This window comes from Sesamum indicum, linkage group LG9 (genome assembly GCF_026168435.1).
Source record: "Sesamum indicum cultivar Baizhima isolate 11 linkage group LG9, ASM2616843v1, whole genome shotgun sequence".
Lineage (NCBI taxonomy): Eukaryota > Viridiplantae > Streptophyta > Magnoliopsida > Lamiales > Pedaliaceae > Sesamum > Sesamum indicum.
This window is the reverse complement of record NC_142665.1, coordinates 1,966,465-1,987,089: the sequence shown is the minus strand read 5'-3', so window position 1 is coordinate 1,987,089 and position 20,625 is coordinate 1,966,465. Positions and strand designations below refer to the sequence as shown.

Here is a 20,625-nt window from a genome sequence, read left to right as displayed (position 1 = left end):
TATATGCATATAGAATAAGAGAAATTTTAGTCGGACTTCAACCATATATATTTGAATCAATTATGACAATAAGTATAATGCTATATTGCTATGATTAATATACAATTTAGATAAAAAGTTAATAATAAATCTAATGATGATTATAATATCAAATACAACATCATTTTTGTAATAAAAAAATCTAGATGATAAGCCAATTTGTACAAAAAAAAAAACATGATTTTTATTAGGGAAATCATGACAAATAGTCCTCGGGTTATCTTGAATTTGTATTTTTGCACAAAAAAGGTAATACAATAGTTGAGTTTATTTTTGGGGATTTTAATAGCATGTGACCTTGAACATAACTTGCAAGTTATGTACGACATGTTTTTTAGGATCAGAAACCTCCTTTTTGCCTTCAAATCTAATTACACGTCGAGGGTACGGATGGATAAGTGGCTCGAACAATTCAATAAAAATTTGCTATGCGTGTCATTTCCAGCATAAATTTTAAAAGTTGCCAAAAAATCCACAAGAAAAACTTAAATTGAACTTAATTTCATCATTTTGTAAATTTATAATACTAATTAATTAATCGACATACTTAAAGAATTAAATCTAATAAGAATAAAATTAAAGTAAGAAACAAATAATTTTTCCTTTTTATTACATGAACAAGTTCGAACCAGATTACAAAATACAGGTTCCCCCAACCATCATCTCGTCGTATTATATTAACAAAAAGAGAAACAGCATATGCAGACCATCTCATGACTCATGGTTGTATAGTCAACCAATCACCACATACAGCGCTGCTACTGTTTATGATATATCTATAACACGTGGACTGGGGTTGAATTATAACCCGGCGGGGTTACCGCCGCCGCAATCTCTTGCCGCTTGCCGCGCTCCGATCGGCTGTTCTCCGCGAACTTCAGGCTCCCATGGTGCAAACCCTTTTCCTTCTCATCCTCATTCCACTCAGCCGAGTAGTAACTCTCTTCCGTGTACTTGCCCTTCTTTGACGGCGGAAGAAACATGCTTCCCCACTGCGGGAAGTGGATAAATGCCACCGGGATAGTACAGGCCACAGCCATGACACCCATATACGTGAGCCCATTTGCGGTGGAGAATCTTGTGGTGGAGAAGAAAACCAGTTGCGTTAACCCGCCGCCGAAGTTTCCTCCGGCGCCGGTGAGGCCGGATATTAGGCCTAACGATCTTCGTGAAACGAATGGTATTACGCCGTAGGTAGCACCGCAGGCGGCTTGGGCTCCTATGGAGAAGAGTATCATGGAAGCGATGGCTGTGGGAAGTGAGTTTGCACGGCCAAGACAGATGCAGAAGACAGCTCCTAAGGTTTGGACAATCCAGAGGATCCACAGCCGGCCCCTCATGCCGAATTTGCGAGCTGCTAGGTCGGAGGTGTATCCGCCAAGAGGGCGGGCGGCGAAGTTGGTCATGCCGAAGGTGGCGGCTACGATTCCGGCAGTGTGGAGTTTCAGATGGAACCTACAGAATTCAGAGAGAGAATTTATCGGGCTGATCTGTTCTTTATTCAATTCTTTAATGCTAGATGATGAAGGGAGTTCAAAAGACTTTCATTAAAAAAAAAAGATTGGTTTGAAATCTCTAAAATCAATCCATCACTTCAAATACAAAAAATGAGGACAAAAGTTGAAAAAGTAGAGTCTGAAATGAGTTTTTTGACTAAGCTTAGTAAGCAATACGAAGACATATGCATGTGAAGTTGAATGTGAAAATTTTTACTTTAAGTTGGATTTGACAGGATCTAAATCAATTATATAGACTTGTATTTGTCGTATAATTAAGATATAATTCATGAAAAATAACGAATTACATGACAATTATATCACACTTATTCTGTAAATAATTTTATTTAACTGAACCTGATTTGGGTTCCAATTTTATCAACCAAACTTATAATTTCCAAATACTCCAAGATAAGTGGAGAGCAGACCTGTCGTAGAAATATTCGGCAATAACGTTGTTTATGCACAGCTGAAGTCCCATGGAATAACCATAGAGGAGGAAAAAGATCCATGTCCTGTAATTTGTGATAGCATACCTGAATATCTACAAACAAGTAATTAAAAACACAGTATACTCAAATTAATTACTTCAGGCAATAAAATATAATCAGTTTCAGTTCATCGATCTAAAATTACCTTGGAGAACTTGTCCTTTGCGACATCACCTCTCTTCTGGAGAGTGCTAAGGTTCCCATCAGGCAAGTCCTGCCCAAGACTCAACACCATCACTCCGATAATAATATGCAGCCATCCAGGGATGAAAAACGCTATCCTCCAGGCAGTGAAAGGGGTGGCACCCGACACCTTGATTACATGATAAAGAAAAGGCATCAGCAGCTGAGTGACACCGCCGCCCATGTCTCCCCACCCTCCGGCGATCCCGTTCACCGTCCCGATAATAGAACTGTTAAACATTATGGTCGTCCAGTACTGGCACGACACGAATGTCGCAAGGGAGAACCCTATCATGAACCTCACCGCAATGTAGCCTTGAGCCGATGACACGAAAGCCACCGAGAAAACAACCGGCGCCGTCAACAGGTTGACGAATGCGCAGCCGTACCGGGGGCCGATGAGGTCGCAGATAACGCCCATGACGAGTCGGGAGAAGATGCTACCTGAGACGGAGGCGACACCGGCGTTGCCGATGTCGGAGCGGGTGAGGTCCAGGTTGTCCCGTATGATGGGGACCAACGGCGCGGCGGCGAAGGTGGAGACGAAGCAAGTGAAGAAGGAGATCCAGGCCAAGTGGAAGGATCGCATGTGGGGCTGAGCGAAGGAGAAAATCTTGAGGGTTTTGGCTCTATGCTCGGAGTCTACTGGCAGATCGAATTTGGTTGCTTGGAGATCATAAGGGACTGTTTGGGGAGCTGTTATTACATGCAAAGAACTTGCGCTAATGTCAGCCATTTCCGACTTCACTCGGAGAAATTAAGGATAGCTAGAAGAAATGGTGGAAGAGGAGGCAATGGTGGTGTGGTCTGGAAAGGGTTGTGATGGTGAGGTATTTATAGCGTGGATGGGAGTACGCGAGGCATGAATTTCTCCGGCCTAACATATGGCTCTCTTTTGGGTTAGTATTTAAATATCAGTTTAATAACTTATATTTGCATATTTTCTATATTATTATTCTTAATCATGATTGTACTAATTATGATGCCATAATTAAGTACTACTGTAATTATAAGTTAAAAAGAAACACTTAACAGAGTATATCGGAACGTCGAAAAGCAAAAAATTAATAGAAATGGATAACTAATTTAAAATAAAAAGAAGTATTAATTATAACTTAATATAACTGATCAACTAACGTGGAATTATGGAGATGTTTGCAAGGACTTAAATCAAGGGAAATCCTAATTTGGATTCAGTTCGATCCATTCAATTATATGACATGTACAATATATTTGTTGTACAACACACTTGTTCTATAATTTATTTGTTCGATCAAATCTGATTAGAATAAAAAAAAATTTATTAAATTAAAATATTTTTAAAATTACGGTTTCAATTATAAAAGAAAGATATTTGAGATACATATTCTATTTATATTTCTTTTAATTTAAATTAAAAAATGTAAATTGCTGAGCGTGTACTTACTGCAGTTTAAAGAATTTGTTAAATCTGCCAAATGTTTTACGATGATGTTTGCAAGAACTTAAATCAAATGCTTTTTAATTAAATCATAGTTTCGATTAATTAGTTAAAAGAAAGATATTTGAACAACTTCTGCTTAATTATACGGTTTTTAAATTAAACTAAAATAAGTCAAAAGATGCAAGTATGTACTAAAAGCGACAATTGTCAAAATTGTGGTACCAAAACAAATTCTACCCTTATTTTATGGAATTAAAAAAATATTTTGCCCCTTTTGTAAAAGCTTAATTTTTTTGTAGACTCTGTACCCCAACCAAGGTATAAAATTGGATAAAATTGATTGGTCTTGAACATTTTTTAATTTTTTTAATATGGGAGGGCCACTTTTTTTTACAATCATTTTTGTTCGTTATCAATATTTAACAAAGATCATTATAACAATTATACGCTAATCAATAATATTAAATAAATTATTAAATTTAACAATCATCTACTATTATTATAATAGAAATAACACCTAATATTTAATAACACAATATCTCACGTATAAAGTAGAGTTCGAACCATAGTTAGACCTCAAAATTGCCAAGAGAGTTAAACCTGATTGACAGGTGAGACACTTTTACTTTATGAACACATACCATTTACAATATATACCACAAGTACGCAGTTGAATTTAACTCAAGAGTTTGGCCTCTTGATATTAAATGGAACTGATTTCAATAATTGATTAAAGTTTGGTAAAACCCAAATTTCCAAAATCAATTTCTAAATGGACAAATTAATTTAATATTGGCTTTCGTACCACGTAATAAATTCGAAACCAGACCAAATATCAAAGTTGTTGCTACAAATTAACCTTATTTATCCAAGTACCAAACTCAACTTTGATTTGGCAATGCATAAATTAAAACCAGACCAAATATCAAAGTTGTTGCTACAAATTAACCTTATTTATCCAAGTACCAAACTCAACTTTGATTTGGCAATGCACATAAATTAACTATATTTTTTGGTAACAAATTACAATATTAAGCTGTGAATTTGAGTCCTATGAATATGGATATATATCTATTTGGATAGTATATATATATATATATATATATATATTTGTCGTTTCTAAACGTATTTGATTTAATTCAACTGATTACATGATAAATATTATTAATTACATAAAATTCCTTAACTAAACTATATGCTAAAATATATTTAACAATATATATAATTGGGTTGAAACAGAAAATTAAAGCTCATCCAATAAGAAATTCCTCCAACTCTGACGAAGTTTCCTCACACTTTCATGAGAGTTGACTTCAGGATTTCGATGCCAACGCATCCACCGTCAAATGGCAATTCAACGGTTGAAATTGCTTCTCCTTATATATATATACACACACATAATACATACTAGTGTAAACTCCGTGTATGTACGGTCAATTTATTTGAATAATGGGCTTTTTAATTAGTTTTTATAATTGACATGTTTATGTGTAACTCTTCTTTTTTTAACCAAAATAACAATATTAAAAAAAAATCAAAACTATTCTCTAATCAAAATACGTACAGTAAAACGGCATTGATTTTATTTTAATTGATTATATGCATCGTGTGAAAGTTAATTATCATTAGAAATGTAATTATATTAATACCTTGTGAGACAGTTATTAATGAAAATTTTGGTTGATTAAATCTTGTACGTCGCCAAAGATAGAACTTTCTGGCATGCATGCTCACTCTTCACTATTAAAACTATTGTACGTAGCTTAATTAGTCTGTATACCTAAAAAATAAATTTTGAAATTATCATCTAATATTTTGTCGTTGATTTTATTCTATTGTTATAGTTCTGTACTTTGTAATAAAATAAATATATGTTAGAAAAATATCATATATATATATATATATATATATGTGTGTGTGTGTGTGTGTGTGTGTGTGTGTGTGTGTTAGCAATAACTGAATTAATAGAATGTTTAGTCAAAGTTGTATATCATAGTGGTGTACCCACTTCAATAACATAATATGAAAGACAGGACATAAACCGTACAGCCACGACTTCGTGAAGATGACTTCTCATTATCGTGAGGTCTGACTTTTGCATATGTTGTCCAGCTTAATTAATTAATGTTCATCGATCATTTATTCATATGGTCTGAAAACAGTTGTGGCGATCTGATCAACTCATGTAAACAATTGATAAGTCAATTGATAAAGCCTGAGATAAGGTATCAATATTCAACAAACTAAACTACTATTGATAACTCAACTGCCATTCATAAAAATAACTAGTTGAGCACCAAACATGGCAACATTTGCGGTCGGGTCGACTCACCATATTAATTCATAAAATCCTCGATTATTTGTAAATAGATTCGAATATCCATTCTAAATGCTATACATGTAACTATTATTTGATCACCACATCTTCCTACTTAAATTGACGATAAAAAAACTGAATATTAATGTGTAATTGTGTATCGGTCAATTTAAGATGAATGGATTAGATCGCGCGAAAGGGTATTTAGCAAAGGCCCCCTTTCTTGATCATTAGTTGCACTGAATTTATATATATATATATATATATATATATATATATTGCAATTGGAGTTTAAATATTGCAAGTTGAGTGTAATAATGACATGACATCTATTGCTCGATAGCCTTTCACATGGCATCCGTACTTATTAGTAAGGCTAATATAATCTAATCCTGTTGGTGAGCTGAACATGCAATGTCCAAGTTCTTACCCGTACCTCCTTAATTATCATATATTTTCAACTGCTAAATCATGGAGTGTTAATAATGTCATGTAATCCTAATCAGCTTCACATGCATATTAATGTCTAAGTTTCCATGTCTCCTGTACTACATTGAACACAAACAACTTAGCAAGAAGTTGAGATTTGAGTCATGATGTTGCTGTATATACTCTGATACTGCTTGTAATAATAAAAATAACAAATAACAACAATAGAAATCATTTCTATTATTGTCATTGCAATAGTAGCAGTTCTTGCAGAAATAATCGGTGTATCTCCATGCGATAAACTAATTCAGGGAAGAAATTATTATGTGCATTGCCAATAAAAACATCTAAAGACGAAAACCATTTCACGTTATCAGTGAGATCTGCATTGTGCTGACGTAACATGATTTACTTTTTCTGTTGTATTTAAGTCTGGTGCATATAAAATATTCCTGGAATTTTTAGTAATTAATAAGCAAGTCAATCCGAACGCAGTTTCTGCGTGCAGTCACTTGCTGTGGTTAAATGGACTACTACAACGGCGAGTACGCCGGTTTTAATGCCAACCCATGTTTGATGCAAGAATCAACGCTAACATATTTATATATAGAGAGAGAGAGACATGTATGTGGTGCAGGTGGAGTTCCAATATCATGTTACATATCCACTTGACTTTAAAGAAAACATATATCCAAAGAAGCAGGATAAGTATCATGCCAGCACATTTCTTATATTGAACTGTAAGTCAGCCGTATACGTCTGCTCATGTGCTGCTGTGATAGCCTCTCAAATGAGTTCCGTACTTATGACGTATTTTCTACTGCTAGTTCTTGAAGGATAATATTGTTTACAAACACACACACATACACATGCATGAGAAGTTCAGCTTTTGCTTCTTTGACTTGCATGAATTTCTGCTAGCTGTCAGCTGATATGTCACATTACAGTATATGCAGCCGGCGTGTCTTAAATGAAAATTCATAAAGAAGAGAAATCTGAGTGTAGGCTAAAATCAAAATGACCATAGGAAATTTGTATCTCAAAGATTTGCTAGAGCATGGAAAGAATTTCCTGTATATGATCATCAGCGAAATATACAATAATGAATTCACGTCCGTAATGAGAGATCAGTTCTCTTATTAGTGGATAAAGGCAAATTGCAAAACTTACTTGAATCAAAAACGAAGCCACAACCACAAGCACCAGATCATAAGAAAAGACTAGTTCTAGTAGCTGAGTTTCCCACTACCACCACATGTATTACAGGAGCGAGCAGATGAGCACTTTGTGCAGTAGCTCCACTTCTTTGGAAGGCTGTGAACGTAGGGAAGTGCATATGATTACTATAAGAAGGTAGAAACAGAATGTAGAGGGAAATTTGAGAACCTACCCTGCAGTGTATCTCGTTGCCATATTCTTTGCCGTCAATCTTGCTTTTTCAGCGCTTTCGTCAGACAATCTCTTAAGCACAAATCCTTCACCATTGCATTCGGAGCAAACACCTGAACCTCCACAGTCCTCGCAAATCTTTGTAGGGGCCTGTCTATTGCAAGAATCACCATCATTAAATAACATCGTAGTGTTGCAGGAGTAAAGCCAAACAGATAAAGATCCTAAGTTTTTTGGGCGTAGCACCCAGTTTTTGGTCTCATTCATTTCTGCTTCACGCTTGAACATGTTGCAAACTTTTTGTTTTTTAGGATTGCTTCTACTCTCTTTTCCCCTTGGACTTTATTTTACACAGGAAATGAGGGAAAAGAGTACGAGGAAAAGATTTTACATCCTGTGGTTTCAGAAAAAACAGGAAAACATGAGATTAGCTTATCAAATGTGGAATCTTAAGATGGGAAAAAGTTGCTACTACAGAAACTATTTTCTGCTGGTTTTTTTTTTCCTATTTCCTGTGGAACTTAGAGGCACATCAATAAACCAGACAAATCTAAAACAACACTCCTCAACTAAAGAATAACTAACAATTACTACATTAGTATAATCCAATACCTCTCAGCATCACAGCTAGGGTTACCAAAAGTTGCAAATATACAATTTTATTTTCTTATAGTACATTGCTAGGTTACTGTGTTTTACATTCAATTTCAGTTAATATGTGAAGACTTATTAAAAGTTGTTGCACATTACCTCAGTTACTTCGGAACTTTTAGTTCTTCTAGCAAGGAATGAAGCAGCAGCTCCAACAATAGTAGCAGCAACTGCAACAGAAGCTGCTGTTTCTGGTAGTGCAGACAGCATCTTTATTGTTTCTCTACCTCGTATATTTGCATTAGTCACTGGTTGAGAACTGAAATTCTGCAGGACTCTGGATTTGGAGTTTCCAGCTGCTATGCAGTAAACAAGTAAGAAATGAGATCTGATTTATTCTCGTTATACCACTGTATAGTTACCCACTAAGAATGACATTTTATTCAATAATAGAACATGGTTTCAGGCATTCACATGAAGGTGGTGAGATAGGTTAAACAACAAGCAGAATGTTTATAATGAGATACAAGTAAAAGGAAGCATATTCTTGAATATATGCAAAACAAAATTATTTCACAGTTCAAAGTCACATTTGGCACAATTAAAAACTTGTACACATAAAAAATGATAAAAGAATCTTGGTGATTCTTCAATGTTCTCTACCGTTTGGCACTACAAAGCTATAATGTGAAAATTTGGAATAAGTGGTACTCAGAAACAAGGCAACGATAAAAGGGAACATCTTGTTCATTTGAATGAGAAAGTACACGAAAAGAAAAAGGGTAGTAAGATTGGAGCAATCTCAAGAGTTTAATTCAGAGAATCCTCTACAAATTAAACACTGCAAAGTTTTCTTAAGGACACCTTGGCCAACCAATGCACATGAAGTACAAACCAGCTCTCTTTCCTTAGCTTGGCCCGTCTGCAATTGTTCATTTTCACAAGCATATCCAGAAACCTTCTCTACTTAGTGTGTAAGATATTAGCCACCTAGTGGATTACAGTTAACAGCAATCATCACCAAGTACTGTTATATTTGGAATATTTCGATTCAATAGCCATGTTCCCTATGCAATTAAATGGTCCAAAAAGTATACACGCAGTCCCTGTTGGGTTTTCATATTCCTACAATCTGGTAGAGATAAATCACTTTACAGGAATTGATAGAAAGATCAAGAGTACAAGTCTAGGTGTTACTTATATTCGCCCATCAAGGAGGACCTTAATCACCAAAAGCGAAAAGTAGTTCTAATAACTCAAGAACACATTTCCTAAGATACAGAGACCATATGTTGCACAATAAGAAATTGTGAAGCATAGTTTTTTGTTTATTCTCATAAACAGAATATCTTTTCTCATCCAGATTTTGTCTGTGCAACTTATATATGGAAACGGGACTCACATATTTACAAAGACCTTTTAGTTTGTGATACAAGAATCTAAATTATAGGACAAAAGTTACGTTGACAGGTAGTTACATGTTTGCTGAAGCCAGGAATTCAACATGTTTCTGAAAGCCTAGAATCTTAAATTCCATCAATACAAGCCAAAGGCTTTGGAACTAGCCCTCTCCTTAAGGTATTAACTTTCGACCAAACAACTTCATTGAAATTCTATTGATATCTATGACCCAAAGTAGGCCGAACACTACACCACAGACCGCAGCCAAAATAAGTTGTTGTTTGCAGTCGTGGTCAATTATATATATATGGAGAATATCCTAAAAACAAGATTACCTCACCACATCTAGCTGAAAAATACTTTATTTCATGATGATTCTCAAACTTCGTCCTGCAATCCAAGTTTTTTATATTCCTATTAAAGCAAGTTGGCACCCTCCAAAAACTTCAAAGTTCCTAACCACTTTAGTTACATTAAAACTCAGCACCCATCTCTGTGTCAGGAACTCAATGCACTAAAATGAAAGATAATTAACACCAATCTTAATGACTCAACTCCAAACCACCAAATCATAAGATTAAATCAAAAACCAACCCCCTTTAACATACACACCAGCCCGATGATGGACACACCTTAATGAACATTAATCATGGAGAACTATTCCTTCAATCAGCATGGCTCATCCCATATCAACTAACAAAACAAAGGGCCCACAGAAATCAAAGCATTAAAAGGAAAGGAGAGAACTTCATGGAAGCGAACCCTCAAATTGCAACTCACTCACCCCCCCGCAACAGTCCCAATTACTATCAGAACAAACTCTTCTCCGTAATTAACACGGTTCCAAGAAACTGAGCAAGAATTTACTCTGTCCATAACCATTTGCTCACAAGTAACAACTGGCCGTCGTAGTTTCTTTAAGTTCAATGAAACCGAGCCATAATAACAAATTGATTTCACACTTATGACTACACGGAACAAAAGAGAAAACCCATCAAGAAAACACATCAGCCTCTTTAATATCCATAAATGATTACAGCTTTCTTTATACTACACTTCTTCTCATTAACTACTTTGCCCGATTTCTTACTGAGTAAACCAAGAACCCATCAAATTATTATAACAACAAACGTAAAAGATTTAATCTTTGCGTTAATTTTCAACCACTAAAACTACCATACCAATCAACAGCGTTACTGGATATCAGTAAGAGGTAATGAGCGTTACCCAATATGGAATATACATACATATTTATATATATATATGCATTAAGAAATGGGGGGGGGGGGGGGGGTGAAGGCGAAAAATAGAGAGAAATTCTTAGGTCACAACGTACTGTAATTGAAAGAAGCCACCGGTAGAGTTGGAGTCTGCAACCTCAACGCCATTTCATTTATGAGACAGAAAATAGACAACATAATTTCCTGGGGTTTATATGCAATTGAAAGCTACTGTGGCAGGATATTAATGTTTCTTTGCCAATATGCCCCTACTGGTTCTGACATTATTAAATGATACCCTAATTTCTTTGCAAATATTCGAAATTCATGTTGTAAATGTGACAGATTCACAAGAGTAATTTAATTTTAAAAAATATATATATATAAAATCTTAACAGTGACTATTGAAATTTTGATCGGATTTTTGCAAATGAAAAGCTGTAAAACAAGATTTGTATAACAATTTTGGAATGTAAAAAAGTTATTTTAGGATTTTGTTTGACTAGCTTGGGAATTTAAATGAGGGGTTTAATTAGGTCCAAGTCCAACCGACTATATGGTTATGCATTAAATTCCATTTATATATCTCAATAAATATCATCAGATCATAATATGTGTAATTAGAGCCACTCCTTTTCCCAAAACTATCCCAATTTTATCAATTTTTTCTTCCAAGAATTTTAAGAGAAAATATACAAAAATATTTCCATTACTCCAAATAATAGAACCCAATATTTTACTTTTTAATCCTCCTTAATTTTTGGATAAAATTCAAGGTCATGCGAATAGTTTCGTATAAAAAACTTGTCAAGTTTCGTTGGACACAATATCTTGTTGTAAAAATTGAGAGGAACGTGTGTACAAATGACAAAATTAAATGCTTGTAATTAGAAAAATTGTTGGTTGAACTGAATGTAATCGTATCGAAATTAATCACATAATATTTATTATGTAATTGATGAAATTAAATTGGAGTAAAAATTTTGGGAATTAAAAATAAAGGCATTGAGTAGGGAGGTATAGACTATAGAATATAGATGGAATAGAAGTAGAAGCAATGTGGGTGAAGTGCTAAAAATAAGGTGGCTGGTCCCCCTCCCCTGTTAGTGTTTCCTGGAAATCCACGAACATCACCAATTGTCGTAAATGCTCTTCTTTTTTCAATTTATTTATTAATTGTACCCATGCAAATAATATTTTGACTTTACTGCTTTGACAGAAGCTCACGAGCATCCTCACCTTCACACCAATTCCACCCTTAATTTCTCCTTTCCATTCAAACCAAATCTATCTTTTTATATGTACATACAATTGTATTATTTTGTATATACTCTTCCCAATGTATGTACAAGTACAAGTATGTATATGAATACGAATGAAAATACAAATATGTTGCTTGGTCTATCTTATTTCTCAATTAGATATTAAACGTTCATCCCAACTGATCAGCATTATAAGCTAATACACCCACATAAAGGGACAAACTCTAACGGTTGGCGTATATATACTCATACGTGACAGTGCTGGTGAAAAATCAGCGTATCCAAATAGCTCTGCCGTAGCTGGCGTTCACGGGCTTATTAAAGTAACTCTATTCATCTGTTTTCTCCAGCATAAAACCCCCTCCAATCCCCCCACAACGCTTCGCTCACAACACTCAACAAACTCAAACTATGCCTACATCTATTCTATACATTACATTCATTCATCTCATCCTCCTCTTCTCCCCTATGCACGAAGCAATGGCCAGGCATTACCCAATCCTGCCCAGTGCCCCCTCCACAGCTCTGCCGAAAACCGCAGATTATGTCACCATAAAACCATTTTTCAATCACAAGCAACGGGTTTTTCATCGAAGGGAAGTCAAGAACTGCATGCCCAAAGGGTCCCGCCGGTCATCAGCCCCCAGCCGATACGTCAACTATCATGCACTTGGCTCATTGAGGTGTTTCTCAGGCAGACACAGTCCTCCGAGTATGCCTTAATTAGCCAGGTGGCTAATTTCCAGGTTATGCGTTTTGTACATGGTTGATGTGTTCGTCCAAGGCCAAGGGCAGTTTTGGAGAAGGGATGAAGTTGGCAAGAATTGGCAGTATTGGGAGAGTTGTTCTTGTGTGTTCCTATGGTTTTCATCTGGAAAACTATATATATACATATAGCAATGTGAGTATCTGTCTTGAGTTTGAGTACTTGATAACAAGAGGGATCAAATCCTCATTTGATCAAGCTAAGAAGCATTCTTTTTCCCCAGTGAGGGCTATGTATTTGTTTAGAGACTTTTGTATAATTGGGTAGGCAAAATTTTTCTCGGTTGAGCAATTAAGTACGTATGTCGTACCAAAGTTATTTTGCATATGTTTTGTCAACAAGCATGAAAGTGGCGTCCCCCGGTCTCATATTATAGTTATTGATGGGAGATTCTGAGGGGGTCGTGGAGCTGGTTCAACAGCCTCCAACCTATAGATAATATCACTCTCCTACAGCGTGGTTAGTAAGCGTGACTGTATCAAGTCTGGATATTTTGGAATCCAATAAGAATATAGCTCTCGTCTTCTCATCATATTATCATTATGAGTTGTGAATCGTTCAAACACAACAAAAATCATCTTAGATACAAAATTATTACACTTAGTAATAAAATGTAGTGTTCTTCAATATGAGAATTAAAACATATGAATTTAAGCTGGGAGGGCATGCACTGGCAGTCAATTTAACACGAGAAGCGGTGTACAAGTAAGAATAGTTGCCGCTGTATTTACTATCAAGAATCCCTCTCCATAAAGAAACAAACTAGACAGTTGTGGGAAAATAAATTGGGAACACGTGCATTGTGCCTTTCCTTTTGAAATTTCAAACCGGAGCTCCTATTAATTAAGTATTCATTCTCGGGAGAAATTTGTACCTGTCCTTACCATCAAACCTCCACAAGCTTTAACCATCGTTTTTTTATGCAGGGTTAAAATGTAAAATGGTTGCGACCAAAATCTTGTTCTCATATTATAATTCCCCGTCTCCCAAGGTAACAGGCTTAACCAAGTTAAATCCTCACTAGACTTGTGCACTAACATGTACTCTTTCATTGAGAAAAATAAGATAATATACAAATAGTCCCACTGCAGGTATACCGAGCATAGCTTCTAAAAAACCTGATCATTATTCATTAGCCCAAATTGCCATATGAACATATATGAATCATGCCACATTAGCATTATATAGATCCCGGTGACTCTGAATTGATCCACATCAGCTGGTACTTCCACATTCGATCCATATAAGAAAACCCTTTTCACACATCACACAAAATAAACACGGACAGAACTATCAGGTAAAGAATGCTGGAATATGGTGACATTTCAGTCAGTAAATTAAACAGCATTTCAGTTCTAAATATAGTCAAACAGGCACCTAGAATAGTTGACATTTGGGAGGCAAAAGAAAGTATAAGTCGACTGAGCAGCCCCACAAATCCCGGAAGCCAAAAGTAAAAACGAGTTGTTGAGAGAAATATAAGCAACGGGTCATCAACCAATTCTGGAGACTGCTTGTGCATAAACGGATAGTGCACAGTAATATCCAGAACTCCTGGCAACATCTAACTATACAGATCATCTTCATCAGCTCCACCAGCAGAGGTTGCAAATGGGTCGGATCCAGATTGCCCGGCTGCTGGTTCAGTGAAACGAAATTCAGTTCCAAATCCCCGCGACTGTTGCAAGGTCTGGGCAAATGCCTGGTACTTCCGTATGTCAGCATCACTCACACTTCTACGAGCATATTTCATGGACTCCTCGAAATGTGCAGGCTTGATTTCTGAAACTTCATCCTCGAGGTCCTCATCCATGGAATCAGGATTCTCCCTTCTTCTCCTCTCTCTTTCAATGTCCTGAGATAAGAACTACTGTCAATAACCTCTCTTCCATAATCTCAGAACCCAATTTTTTATCAAACTCAAACATGGAGATGCTATAGCCAACAGATGATGTAACAGAATAAAAGCAGTACTACTTAGAGATCACGATAAAATAAATGCTTCATTGACTCCTGGAATAAGGGCACTCTAATAACCCAAATACCATAAGAGGCTGCCAAAAACTCATCTTTGCAAAATAGCTTAGTGCTTGGGTTTTAAGGAGACAATGATCAACAGGTCTAATCAATTATGAAGGAAATTCAAGAAAGCAGTTAAGGTTCGTTATAGATCTAGAAAAACCAGTTTTGGAATCACCAGACATGAATAGAGTGGATTTAAGAGCGTAAAAGAATCACATTTGAAAAGTCAATTTTTTAAGCTTATCCAAGAGATCTTTTTCTAGTTTTCCTATCAAACAACTGCAAAAATCACATTATAAAAACATGCAGGCATCTTTAGATAATAAAGATTCCATAATTTTTCCCCACCGACAACAAACTATATTGGTGGTCAGTAATGTTGTAGGCCATGTAGTTGTTTTGTTAGAAATAAGATATCAAAAATCCACAGAAGTAAAGGGTTAGCAACAAAAGAAGGGGGTAACGACATACTTTCTCAATGGTCTCTCTTATGGCATATTTGCAAGCCCTCTGACATATTTCCGTTATATCAGCTCCACTGAATCCCTGAGTATACTTAGCAAGGGCTCGCAGATCAACATCTTTGGAAAGTGGTGATTTTCGAAGGCAGGCTTTGAAGATCTGATGGCGTGAGTCCTCATCTGGCAGAGGGATATATATTAACTGATCAAGACGACCTGGACGTAGAAGTGCTGGATCGATAATGTCAGGTCTGTTTGTAGCTCCAATTATGAAAACAGTCTTTTTAGCATTCATGCCATCCATTTCAGTGAGAAGTTGATTAAGCACCCGGTCAGCTGCACCACCAGCATCTCCAACACTGCTTCCTCTCTGCAACAATTCAAGAAGCATTTCTTGTAAGTCATTCATGTGTATAAATCACAGGATGCAGGTTGTCCAACACGGTTATCGTTCTTTGTATTTTGTTTGTTTTTTAGTATGCTATGCTCCAAGCAATTTAGCACAGATGATATTGATTTTCCACTTAGTGCTAAAAATTAAAGATAGAAAGTCTGCCATACATAAAGGTTATTATATATAATTAGCTTATATCAGGAAATAACCTGAGTAGCAATAGAGTCAAGCTCGTCAAAGAAGAGGACACATGGAGCAGACTGTCTAGCCTTGTCAAATATTTCACGAACATTAGCTTCACTCTCTCCAAACCACATTGTGAGCAGTTCAGGTCCTTTAACACTGATGAAATTGGCTTGGCATTCATTTGCAATTGCCTTGGCCAGTAAAGTCTTCCCACATCCAGGAGGACCATAGAAAAGAACACCCTTTGAAGGTGACATACCAAATTTCTCGAATTTCTCTGGATGTTCCACGGGATATTGAACAGTCTACAACATAACCAAGAGGTTAGTAGTAATCAACTATAGTAAATATAGTACATCAATGATGAATAATGTAGATTAAATACCCCCTTAATAACAAATTACCTCCTGAAGCTCCCTCTTGACATTTTCAAGCCCTCCAATATCTTCCCAGGAGACATTCGGCACTTCAACAACCTTTTCATCAATTATAGAAATATAATTAACATATTCTCCCAGTAAGATGAATTTCACACGACTAAACATCAATGTACAGTATTCCAGCCAGAAGTTCACTTACTGTCTCCCGTAAAGCAGAAGGATTGCTTGTTCCAAGAGCAGTATGGAAGTGCTCATTTGTAACAGCCATGGAGTTTAGTATCTCAGCATCAATTGTATCATCTTCTAAATCAATAACATCCATTTTCTCTCTGATGCACTGCAGCGCAGCTTCTGTGCAGAGAGCAGCAAGGTCAGCACCAACATAACCATGGGTATCTTTTGCTATTCTTTCTAAATCTACCTGCAATATCAAAATATTGTTTCTGGTGAAATTGAATTGGATTCAGAATAAAAGACAAGAATAAGTGAAAATTATCAACAAAGATGTAAAGGCCTTACATCATCAGAAAGTTTCATGTTCTTGGTATGAATCCGAAGAACTTCAAGGCGTCCAACTTCATCAGGAACACCAATGTCTATCTCCCTGTCAAACCTGCCAAACCTTCTAAGAGCTGGGTCAATGCTGTTTGGACGATTAGTTGCTCCCATAACAATGACATGGGCACGGGACTTCAACCCATCCATGAGAGTCAACAGCTGAGAAACAATCCTCCTCTCAACTTCACCATGTGTCTTCTCTCTCTTAGGTGCTATTGAATCAATTTCATCAATAAAAATAATAGATGGGGCATTCTTCTCAGCCTCCTCAAAAGCCTTCCTCAGATTGCTCTCACTCTCTCCAGCCAATTTGGACATAATTTCCGGCCCATTAATCAAAAAGAAGAAAGCACCAGTTTCATTAGCAACAGCTCTAGCAATCAAGGTCTTTCCAGAACCTGGTGGTCCATAAAGCAAAATTCCCTTTGGTGGTTTCACACCAATAGATTTGAAAAGCTGAGGGTGTCTCAGAGGCAACTCCACCAATTCACGGATTTGAGCCATCTGCTTTCTAACACCACCTACATCATCATAGCCAACCTCATCCAGCCTATCCTCATCCTCTCTTCTCACAGGCTCCCCTTCACAGAAGATCTCAGTATCCGGGGCAACAACACAATATTCCCCTGGGTCAGTCTCAATGACTTTAAATTCCACACTTCTCATTCCCCCTCTCACAAGAAAATGATCCCCTTTCCTCACTGGGCGATATGCTTCCAGAAAGTAAGCTGTACAGACAATATGAATGAAGCCAATTTTAATATTTACTTCATTTGAACTATCATAAAGTAACCAAGTTTTAAACAGGCTAAACAAATTTAAGGGCTTACGTTTCAGGTACGCATCAAAAAGATCCCCAGTAAGACCTTCTATTGTATCATCCAAGGGCAATATGTGGACACGCTTTCCATATTTCACATCTGGACACTGGTGCACAGATACAACGTCCCCAAGGCGAACCCTCAAATTAGTCCTGACAACCTTGTTCATCCTAATCTTTGGTTCTTCACAGGTATCATCAGCAAGCGCAATGCAAACTGTATCCTTTCTTTTCTTCCCCTGGAAATCACCAAACAGCAGAATACTCAAAATTTCAGTGAACCAAAATGAACCAAATGTTGACCAAATATGTAAATCTCAGAACAAAAACTCTTATCTTTTCCCAATATGGGTTGCTAGATCACTAAAATAATCACACACACGGTCAGGCATTCATAACCCCATATGATAGTGAAACCTGCCAAACCATAGGGTCTCAGAGCAATTGCTAAGAATGAAACTGTAGTCCAATTGCCAAGGGCAAACAACAAACAGTAGCAACTCCGTCTCATGCATTGCCATGCTGACCATGTATCATGATCAATTCTTGTTCAAAACACAACCTTAGCGACAATAATCACCATCACTACTCTCTTGAGTTTTCTAGGAAGACCACGTTCAGGATTCAGTAATAGCATTCATGACAAGCTTACATCATTCGGAAAGTTCACGAGCAAATTATATACCCTAAGATAAGACAAAGCTTCTCCATCAAAGCCATATTTTATTACTCGTCACCTTCATTCAAGCTACAGCACAATCAAGCCTAAGCATTACAAAATTTAAAATTTGGACACAACCATTCAGTGTTTATCCATAGATCAATAATTCATAAAACTAATTTAGCGAGTCAATGTACACCTGGCCTTCCAACTTTTTCCGATAATCCCTATTATTGAAGTGTTAATGCCCCAGTCGTAAGCAATCCAATAACTATACACCGAATAACCAAACATCAATATTTTTTCACCACTTAAAGTGCTTCACAAACCAAGAAGAGAAAAACCCTAACCCCACTCCCAGTTTTAAGAAAAAAAAATTGAATGAAAATCAAAAGGCGACTCTCTAAAATAATATTACCTTAATCAAGATAGTGTCTCCACGGAAAAGCTGGAGCTTCTCCATGGTAGCAGGGTGGAGGGAAACAACGGAATTATCGTCGTTGACCGCCTCATCCACAATCAGGCGATTTGCAGCCTTCTTCCTCTCCAAGATTGCCGTCGAAAAGTCCTTCTTGCCACTTTTCCTGTTCAGAACGACAAGAAAACAGCATCAGACGCCCGGCGACTACTTCATCGAAAATTGGGCAAGAAAGAAACGAAAAGACGCGATTCATCGAAGGAAAGTCGAACACAGTCATGTTCCACTTACGAATCAGACGACTCAGCTTGATGACTCATTGTTGTCGGCGATCTGAGATCGGATGATTAGAGAATAAACTGATGTTTCTTGGAGTGGACGAAGAAACGGGTAGTGAGATTGATGAAGAATGTGGAAGATGGAGAGGGTTTGTTGTATCTATATGCGACAATAATGTGTATTTATCGATTTTACCACCGTAACTACTCCACTTTACTTACTGGTCATAACACCAATGATTTAATTTCATTTTAGTCCCTAACTTTTGCATTTAACTTCAAATTGGTTCCTTTTTTCTTATTTATATTAAATTAATCCCTCTACTGAGATTTCAGCATATTTTTCAATCATTATCAATTACTAATAATAAAACCAAAATTGCCACTATTGATTTATAATTTTATTTGAAAATGTTAATAACATTCAATTATCTCCAATTATTTTGTTTTATTTCAAAACTGCTTTGTGACAAGTATTTTAAAATAAGTTGCATGACTATGAAACAAAGTTTTTAGCAATCTAATTTTCATGAGTTGTTCAATAATTTTATTAATTAAGCAGAGTAGACAACTTGGGATTAACATATTGAAAAATGTATAGAATATCATCCCACGAATTTAATGACATTACATTGAAAAATTTTTTTTTTTTTTTATGCAAAGTGGATTCTATTAAATGACGTAATATTATTATTATTTGCATTTGGTTTTATATTTCATTTTATGGAGAATTATAATATTATGTTTTTTGAATTTTTTTATACTTTTCTCATGCATACAAGACTATATTATGTGATGTAATGATGTTTCATGAAAAAATTGTATAGATTTATTTTTTTTCAATTTTGCCCCATTTGAATGATAATTTAGATTCCATATAATTTAACTTTCAAATTTTTAATGATAAATGTTTACGAGATAAGGGACTAGTATGATTATTTAAGAGATGATCGACTAAAGACGAATGAAATAAATAGATGGGGGACTAAATAAGAAATATGACCGATTAGGAATAATATATTTTATTTATGATATATCACAACGATCACCCATGACATTTGGGCATAATTACCAATATTTCTTATTGTTTGAAAAATTACAAATACCCCATGATATTTGAAATTATGTAATTTTTGGATGGGAGTATGAAATACTCAACTATAACCTTATTATATTTTTAAAAAAATAAAAAATCATAAAAAATCGAACGAAATAGATGAAATTTTTTTAAAAATAAAAAAAATATTCACTTAGTCAATAAAAAATAAATAAATAAATAAATAAATAAAATTATCATGTTAGACGGTTGTTAAAATCAATGGGGTATTAATAATTTTTCAAACAACGAGAAAATATTCGTAATTATGTTATATTTCAAGAGAAGTCGTTGTAATTTACCCTAATTGTTAACTCCACTTGACATGAGGTTAAGTTGTTATT

General features: G+C 35.8%; 3 protein-coding genes across 5 annotated transcripts; all 3 read right to left on the bottom strand.

Moving 5' to 3' along the window:
- Positions 1–615: 615 nt before the first annotated feature.
- LOC105170816 (high affinity nitrate transporter 2.3) lies at positions 616–3,031 on the bottom strand. The gene is made up of 3 exons (XM_011091737.3): positions 2,172–3,031; positions 1,964–2,079; positions 616–1,494 (listed from the first exon to the last, which is right to left on the bottom strand). The coding sequence occupies exons 1-3, from the start codon at positions 2,943–2,945 to the stop codon at positions 816–818; spliced, it is 1,569 nt and encodes a 522-aa protein (XP_011090039.1). The 5' UTR covers positions 2,946–3,031; the 3' UTR covers positions 616–815.
- A 4,349-nt stretch (positions 3,032–7,380) lies between these two features.
- LOC105170267 (uncharacterized) lies at positions 7,381–11,251 on the bottom strand. 2 transcript variants are annotated; one of them, XM_011090944.3, is made up of 4 exons: positions 11,096–11,251; positions 8,518–8,714; positions 7,769–7,917; positions 7,381–7,692 (listed from the first exon to the last, which is right to left on the bottom strand). In XM_011090944.3, exons 1-4 carry the CDS (start codon positions 11,175–11,177, stop codon positions 7,605–7,607), a joined length of 516 nt encoding a protein of 171 aa, XP_011089246.2. In that variant the 5' UTR covers positions 11,178–11,251; the 3' UTR covers positions 7,381–7,604. The 2 variants fall into 2 exon arrangements, with proteins under 2 accessions (XP_011089246.2, XP_020552297.2); XM_020696638.2 differs by having other exon boundaries at positions 8,518–8,717; positions 11,096–11,223.
- A 3,047-nt stretch (positions 11,252–14,298) lies between these two features.
- LOC105170266 (cell division cycle protein 48 homolog) lies at positions 14,299–19,357 on the bottom strand. Of its 2 annotated transcripts, XM_011090943.3 has the most exons (9): positions 19,199–19,356; positions 18,908–19,073; positions 17,839–18,067; positions 16,970–17,736; positions 16,650–16,871; positions 16,475–16,546; positions 16,094–16,375; positions 15,501–15,860; positions 14,299–14,862 (listed from the first exon to the last, which is right to left on the bottom strand). In XM_011090943.3, the coding sequence occupies exons 1-9, from the start codon at positions 19,225–19,227 to the stop codon at positions 14,572–14,574; spliced, it is 2,418 nt and encodes an 805-aa protein (XP_011089245.1). In that variant the 5' UTR covers positions 19,228–19,356; the 3' UTR covers positions 14,299–14,571. The 2 variants fall into 2 exon arrangements, with proteins under 2 accessions (XP_011089245.1, XP_088740967.1); XM_088884841.1 differs by having other exon boundaries at positions 16,970–18,067; positions 19,199–19,357.
- Between the last annotated feature and the right edge of the window lie 1,268 nt (positions 19,358–20,625).

Excerpts from the sequence above, each read along its gene's own strand:
- LOC105170816 (XM_011091737.3), bottom strand. The coding sequence starts at position 2,945 with ATGGCTGACATTAGCGCAAGTTCTTTGCATGTAATAACAGCTCCCCAA. Across the intron at positions 2,080-2,171 it reads CAAAGGACAAGTTCTCCAAG|ATATTCAGGTATGCTATCAC; the intron begins GTAATTTTAGAT and ends ACTTGTTTGTAG. Across the intron at positions 1,495-1,963 it reads GCCGAATATTTCTACGACAG|GTTCCATCTGAAACTCCACA; the intron begins GTCTGCTCTCCA and ends TGAATTCTGTAG.
- LOC105170267 (XM_020696638.2), bottom strand. The coding sequence starts at position 11,177 with ATGTTGTCTATTTTCTGTCTCATAAATGAAATGGCGTTGAGGTTGCAG. Across the intron at positions 8,718-11,095 it reads GGTGGCTTCTTTCAATTACA|CAGCTGGAAACTCCAAATCC; the intron begins GTACGTTGTGAC and ends TTTACTGCATAG. Across the intron at positions 7,693-7,768 it reads GCAACGAGATACACTGCAGG|CCTTCCAAAGAAGTGGAGCT; the intron begins GTAGGTTCTCAA and ends CTACGTTCACAG.
- LOC105170266 (XM_088884841.1), bottom strand. The coding sequence starts at position 19,227 with ATGAGTCATCAAGCTGAGTCGTCTGATTC. Across the intron at positions 18,068-18,907 it reads GAGACACTATCTTGATTAAG|GGGAAGAAAAGAAAGGATAC; the intron begins GTAATATTATTT and ends GGTGATTTCCAG. Across the intron at positions 16,872-16,969 it reads ACATGAAACTTTCTGATGAT|GTAGATTTAGAAAGAATAGC; the intron begins GTAAGGCCTTTA and ends TTGATATTGCAG.